This window comes from Nansenia antarctica (assembly GCF_963989245.1).
Source record: "Nansenia antarctica genome assembly, chromosome: 5".
NCBI classification, from domain to species: Eukaryota; Metazoa; Chordata; class Actinopteri; order Argentiniformes; family Microstomatidae; genus Nansenia; species Nansenia antarctica.
This window is the reverse complement of record NC_137690.1, coordinates 55,173,565-55,181,087: the sequence shown is the minus strand read 5'-3', so window position 1 is coordinate 55,181,087 and position 7,523 is coordinate 55,173,565. Positions and strand designations below refer to the sequence as shown.

Here is a 7,523-nt window from a genome sequence, read left to right as displayed (position 1 = left end):
CTCTCTCCCTCTCTCTCCCTCCCTCCCTCTCTCTCTCTCTCTCTCTCCCTCCCTCCCTCCCTCTCTCTCTCTCTCTCTCTCTCTCTCCCTCCCTCCCTCTCCCTCTCCCTCTTTTCCGCTCTCCTCTAGGAGCCGAGGCATCTGCAGTTTGTGTCAGACCTGGAGGACAGCGGTGCGTTCACTGTGATCACAAGCCGGAAGGTCCACAACGCCCCGACTGACTACCAGTTCTGCATTAAGGTTAGACACACACACACACACACACACACACTAGATTACAGAGATCTGAGTGTAATGTAATGCTTTAAGGTTTAGACTGTGAGGGTAGTTTAAGGGGAGGGGTGTACACTGTGAACCAGGCAAACAGAGCAGCACCATTTGCGTTCCCATTGGCATTCAAAGATAGTCAACACATCATGTCATTGTCACTAAGATGTTGAATTGAGGGGCCGACCTGATTCGGCTGATTGACTGACTGGTTGTTTGATTGACTGACCAGTAATGCTTTGTGATTGGCTGATTTGTTTGTTTGACAGCCCAGTATGGCTTTGTGATTGGCTGATTGTTTAATTGACAGCCCAGTATGGCTTTGTGATTGGCTGATTGTTTGATTGACAGCCCAGTAAGCTGAGAACTGAGAGTAAGGAGCTGAAGATGCTGTGTGCTGAGGATGAACAGAGCAGGACCTGCTGGATGACGGCATTCAGACTCCTGAAGGTATGGTACCCACTAATACACACACTTAGTACTCCACACACACACACACACACACACACACACACACACACACACACACACACTCACACACACACACACTCAGTACTACACACAGCCACTACTACACACACTCAGTACTACACACACTCAGTACTACACACACTCAGGACCCAAGGAGCACTATTATCAATGTTTACTTGAAGAGGGACCATAATGCCATCAGAAACTAGCATGGACAAACACAAACTCACTCTAAACGGTACTGTATTGCGTCTGTCCAAACACATTGACATATGTACATGTTGTTGTATTTTCCTCTGTTTTGCTGTGTTTCATCCACTCCGTTCTTCATCAGTCAGTCACATTACAAGTGTGCAGTGGGCTGCATGTTGCATGTTGTATATCTCAGTCCACACTACATGTTCTGTTGTGTTCTGTGTTTACAGTATGGGATCGTACTCTATCAGAACTACAAGGTTCCCCAACAACAAAGGAAATCTCCCCTCTCACACTTCTCTACACCTGTGGTAAGAATGAAATGTCTTGGTCTGTCCACTGCCTTTTTAAAAATGTTTATACACAAATCCTCCCCTGACTTCCACTATACCATCAGTGTGTGATACCTTGGTCCTCGACAGCCTCCATGTCTCCTGATCTTCCTTCTTTCCCTCCAATCAGAGACTATCTGAGCGATCTGTGACATACATGGACCGTCTCATGCAGCCATCTTGGCTCCCTAGGACCACGGTTGCTTAGCGCTGCCCTAGTTTAATACCAATGCACTTTAAACGGGAACAGACAAGCATGTGTTGCTGCACTTGCATTTTGCATGAGTAGGATTTGCACGTGTTGCTGAAATGAAAGACCGATCAAAGTGACCATTGTTAAGTTGTACAGCTGTTCACGTCGAGGTGTTATAAGCATCTAATGTTCCAGGCTGGTTCTGCTTAGGCTTACACTAAAGATTAATGGTGCATAGTACTGCATAAAGCAATCAATGCTCTATAGCCAAAAGAACATCCTACACTCAAAAACCTTATCCAGGTTTTTCTGCATTTGCATAATACTCTATTGCTGCTTTGTGTCGTTTAGTAAAACACAGTTTCTCATCAACAGTTGGTCATTTTACACGTAGCCCTAAACTGGTTTAACTCCTATCTACAGGACAGAAGCTACTATGTCTCCATTGGCAACTTTGTGTCCGACCAAAGTTCCACAAGGATCAATCCTTGGCCTCCTTCTATTCAAACTCTACATGCTTCCATTGGGACACATCCTAAAAAAGAACAAAATTGCCTAAAATAACTATGCGGATGACACTCAAATCTACATAGCCCTCTCACCGAATGACTACAGTCCCATCGACAATCTCTGTAATTGCATTGAACAAATAAACGGCTGGATGAGACAATACTTCCTCCAACTAAACAAGGACAAAACTGAGATCATTGTATTCGGGGCAGCTGACAAAAGATCGAAGGTCAATGCAAAACTTGATTCTCTCTCTCTTCAAACTAAAAAACTGGTCAGAAATGATGGTGTAATCCTACACTCCGATCTAAACTTCAACAGCCACATACACTCTAACTAAATCAGCCTACTATCACCTGAAAAACATAAAAAGAATGAGATTTTTCATGTCCAAACAAGACCTCGAAAAACTCTTCCATGCATTTGTTTTGAGTAGACTTGATAATTGTAATGGTCTACTAACAGGCCTATCTAAATGAGCTGTTCATAAATGACAGCTCATCCAAAACGTTGCTGCTAGGGTCTTAACAAAAATGAAGAAGTTTGAATACATTACACCAATCCTGAGATCCATACACTGGCTACCAGTCTCTCAGAGAATTGAATTCAAAGTACTTGCATACAAATCACAAAATGGTCTTGGACCAAAATACACACCAGATCTCCTCCCACCCTATATTCCAGCAAGGCCCCTAAGGTCAGCTGAGACTAATAAGCTAATCATTCCAAGAGTGAAAACACGATGCAGCAGCTTTCAGTCACTCTGCTGCATGCTCCTGGAACAAACTCCCTGAAGAAATCAGTATTTTGCAGTAGTTATGATTAAACACTAAAACTTCTGTCTTCTATTTACTTCTTATATCTGCCTTTTATTCATTGTCTATTATCTTGTTAAATGTTTATCTATTTCATTTCTCTCTCTCTCTCTCTCTCTCTCTCTCTCTCTCTCTCTCTCTCTCTCTCTCTCTCTCTCTCTATCTATATATATATTCTTGTCATTTTAATTTTCTTACTATCCTCCTCTTGCTGTATTTAAAGCGCTTTGAATTGCCTGTTGTATCAAATGTGCTATACAAATAAACGTGCCTTGCCTTGCCGTAGCGTGCGGGTAAGAGCATGATAAGCTACTTGGGACCCTAAAGCTCATAGGATCATATTACCAACAGGATCCGATGTACTCAGCGTGACGGTGCTGAACATGGGGGTCAAAAGGACTTACAGGTTTAACCTAGAGGTTAGAGGTTAGAGAGGCCGGTCAGCAGTCGAAAGCCTGCTGGTTGGATCCTCACCTCAGGAGGGAGCCGGATGTGAGCTGGTGACTGGAGGGTTGCTGGCATCATATCTAAGGTATCCTACCACCACTGCCTTGGGCAAGGCACTTAACCCCTAACTGCTCCGGGGCCTGTCGGGGGCTGACCATGTGCAATAGAGTCTAGAGTTCAAGAACGTGCTGTGTGTGCCGTCTCGGGGGTGGGGGGACGACATTTCCCCTCGGGGATCAATAAAGTTAAACATTATTATTTATTATTATTATTTTCAGCTCAGCCGGTTACTCTGGTCAGGTTGTGGTTCTGTCTATTAGATGGTGTGATGACCACCTTGAAGAGAGGATCCTGGGGCCCATACACACAAGGACAAGACGTGCTTGACTCTTGACTCTGAAGTTCAGTTTTGATTCAAGTGTCTTTGGGTGTTGTAAATGCCCAGGGTTGAACCAATCAGTAGACCATACAGGCCAGCACTCTTAAATAGAACAATAAATTATGTTTTTTAATGCGTCGTCAGCATAGTCACCGTGGAAGACTGTCAAACCTTCTCCAGCACAGAAGGTGATTAAATGAATCGATTGACCGTATTACAGTATTTACCAGTTGTACATAGAAATAGAGCATACACAACCACATTGTCCTGAGGCTGGTAAACGACATGACCTTCAACCTAGAAGGCTGTTCGCTAGAGTATGTGTTCATACAGGTCATGGTCTATGACCACTATCAAGCTGATGAAATCCTAGCATGGCTAAGATGCGAGAGGTCTTGGGTTCATATCCCGGATGTCCTCCTTTCTGTGGTCCTTTGTGGCACAGTTGGTAGAGCAGGGCGCTATCAACTCTAAGGTTGTGGGTTCTCTCTGGGACCCTATATACTGAAAAATTTATGCACTCACTGCAATGTAAGTCGCTTTTGATAAAAGCATCAGCGAAATAGCTAAATGCCATACATAGGATGTATCTGTCTACATGGAGAGAATGAATTCACTTCAGGGGGTGGTAACACTAGCTGTTTGTGGTCTGTCTTGGTTTGTTTGACCTTTTGACCTCTATCCCCTTTCCCTGCAGCGGAGTGTGTCTGAGAACTCTCTGGTGGCCATGGACTTCTCTGGGAGGACGGGCCGCGTCATCGAGAACCCTGTCGAGGCCCAGAGCGCTGCTGTGGAGGAGGGGCAGACCTGGAGGGTGAGAAGGGGGGACGGAAGGTGGAGGGGGGAGGGAAGGTGGAGGGTGGAAGGGGGTGAGGGTCTGGTTTGATTTAGAGTAAACGTGAACTTAATCACAAAACTCTGGTCTGGGAGTTCCCTGTTATCTCAAGTTTTACATTGTTTGTTTGCCTTGCCCCCTTATCTCCCCATCAGAAACGGAGTCAGCGTATGAATGTCCTGGGCAGCCCTAGCCCCCTGCACCCCTCTACTCTCAGCACAGGTACTTCAGACCTCAGCCCCCCCCCCCTCCCCAGTCCTGGAGAGCTGTGTGCGGATGTGCAGGCTTGTGTTTCAACCCTGCACTAACAAACACATGTGTGTACATGATTCAACTAAGCCACTAGTCACCCATACATTGTTATCTGAATCAGGTATGTTAGTGCTGGGTGGGAAACTGTAGCTCTCCAGGGCCAGGGTGAGTGACCAACAGTTGTTTCTCAATACTGTACAGTACATGCATCCTGAGTCTTATTGTTGTTGTTGTTTTTGTTGTTGTTTTCTTTCAGTGATCCACAGAACACAGTTGTGGTTCCATGGTCGCATTATGAGGGAGGAGTCCCACAAAATGATCATGCAACAAGGTCAAGTAGATGGGTAAGGACTCACCATCCATCCATTCATCCATCCACTCCTTCATCCATCCATCCATTCCTTAATTCATCCATTAATCCATCCATCCATCCATCCATCCATTCCTTTATACAACCACCCATACAGTAGAAGTGACACTTTTCTCTGTTTTTCCATGGCAGGTTGTTCCTGTTGCGGGATAGTCAGAGTAACCCCAAGGCCTTTGTCCTCACCCTGTGCCACCACCAGAAGATCAAACACTTCCAGATCCTGCCGGTCAGTCAGTCAGCCAGAAATCTGATGTATAGGTTGTAGGGGTGGGCATCGACGATCGATAATTGATCGATAAGGATCTTGGTCGATCACAAAATAAAACATTTGGTCGATCACAAAAAAAAAAAAAAAAAAATTGTGATCGACCAAATGTTTTATTTTGTGATTGACCAAGATCCTTATCGATCAATTATCGATCGTCGATGCCCACCCCTAATAGGTTGATTGTTCTATGCTGGTTTATATGTCCTATACTGTTTAATGGTAGATGATGGTACTTCTACTTCCAACAACATACTGTGGTTATGTGTATTCCACTTCTCTACTGGTATATTTCCTATGCATTTGGAATGGTATATTATAACTAGCCTACTCCTCCCCTTCCCTGTGTGTGTGTGTGTGTGTGTGTGTGTGTGTGTGTGTGTGTGTGTGTGTGTGTGTGTGTGTGTGTGTGTGTGTGTGTGTGTGTGTGTGTGTGTGTGTGTGTGTGTGTGTGTGTGTGTGTGTGTGTGTGTGTGTGTGTGTGTGTGTGTGTGTGTGTGTGTGTGTGTGTGTGTGTGTGTGTGTGTGTGTGTGTGTGTGTGTGTGTGTGTGTGTGTGTGTGTGTGTGTGTGTGTGTGTGTGTGTGTGTGTGTGTGTGTGTGTGTGTGTGTGTGTGTGTGTGTGTGTGTGTGTGTGTGTGTGTGTGTGTGTGTGTGTGTGTGTGTGTGTGTGTGTGTGTGTGTGCGCAGTGTGAGGAGGACGGTCAGATGTTCTTCAGCCTTGACGACGGCGCCACCAAGTTCACAGACCTGATCCACCTGGTGGAGTTCTACCAGCTCAACAGAGGAGTGCTGCCCTGCAAGCTCAAACACGCCTGCACCGCCGTGGCCTTGTGACCCTTCACCCCCTGACCCCTGGCCCCACCTCTACCCCCCCCCCCCGTCCCCCTCCTCATACCCAAACACACCAGGACACACAGACCCAAACACAAAGCCTGTGGTGGTACAGGAGTGTTTTGTTGTTGTGGATCTCCATGGAGATCCCTGTGTCCTCTTCCTCACTCGGATGGCACCGCCCTCCCGACGACTTCCTCGTCGATCATCAGGGACGGAGGCTCTGGGATCCGATCGATCCCGACGATCGACGAGTCCCAATCGACCTGTGCAGTCCAGTCTGGATAAGCTGACCTGATCTCCTAGCAAGCTTGATGTTGCCTGAGGGCTCTCTCTGCCCTGTCCTTGACTCGACGACACGTTTAATTTCTCCTCACGTTGTCTCAGAGATGATGCTTTATACAGGGCCACTATGAAGTGAAGAGAACACGCAAGTTCTCAAACGAAAGAAAAACAAAACCCAACAGCAATCGTGACCGTGGCAGGGCAGAGGAATGTTTGTCGGGAGTAGCATGCCAGCTTCTCCTGCAGAGTTGATTACTTGATAGACGTTGTAATGCTGTTTTTATTCAATGCAGAACTATTTTTGCACTCCCGAGCGGACATCGGACAGCTCTCCTCCAGGGCTGAATGAAGCTGAACGCTCTTCATCCTCCTCTTCTTTCCTCCCCTCCTCCTCCGGCCTCATCCCTCCGTCCTTGGGTAAAAGCCTACGTGAGAATTCCCTGACCTCTGATAGGATTACAGTGAGACTGATAAGAGTCACGGCTGATCATCGTGATCGGGAAAAAAAAAGGTTTATGGAACGTAATCTTCGTCCTCCGTGTGCCTGTCCCTTACCTGCTTGATCCGATCAGTACATATGGAAAAACCCAAGAGCATTCCCTGGAGTCAGCCAGAACCTTCCAAAACTTGAGTGGGATAGAAAGGAGTGGAGGAACTAATCTCTCAACACAGATTCCTTGGAATCGTGTTTCAAGCAACCCTGTCACTTTGGACACTTTTGTGGTGTTCATTTAGCTGTTTCACAGTCAGTCTGGTTGTGTATGAATGTCATTCAGTATTCCTAAAGTCTGTATAAGCTCACCGCTTGCACATTGATGATGCTGTTCTGTTCCTGGTATATGACTTGCACAAGGGCTGGAGTTGGACGTGCGAATCTCCTGATTTGGCCCAGAGTGAATATTGACCACTGTTCCCACACCAGGCACCTCCATCATCAGGGCAAATCAGACAAAACCAACAAAAGCACTCCTTTTATTGTATTTATGTTGATTCAGATAATGACTTGAAATGTAGTTGACCATGCGACAGATGACCATGTAAGCTGACCGTGCAACAGACGCAGTCAAATGAGTT

The 7,523-nt window shown here is 46.0% G+C and overlaps 1 protein-coding gene across 1 annotated transcript in view; it reads left to right on the top strand.

The window, feature by feature from the left end:
* LOC308157436 (growth factor receptor-bound protein 10-like) overlaps positions 1–6,289 on the top strand; it is a 38,888-nt gene extending 32,599 nt beyond the window's left edge. Inside the window, exons 10-17 of the mRNA XM_080530989.1 lie at positions 130–240; positions 619–717; positions 1,164–1,244; positions 4,307–4,423; positions 4,600–4,666; positions 4,953–5,040; positions 5,199–5,292; positions 6,021–6,289. Coding sequence (XP_080387115.1) covers positions 130–240; positions 619–717; positions 1,164–1,244; positions 4,307–4,423; positions 4,600–4,666; positions 4,953–5,040; positions 5,199–5,292; positions 6,021–6,167 — 804 coding nt within the window. The 3' untranslated portion in view covers positions 6,168–6,289. The remainder of the gene's footprint in view (positions 1–129; positions 241–618; positions 718–1,163; positions 1,245–4,306; positions 4,424–4,599; positions 4,667–4,952; positions 5,041–5,198; positions 5,293–6,020) is intronic.
* The last annotated feature ends 1,234 nt before the right edge of the window (positions 6,290–7,523 follow it).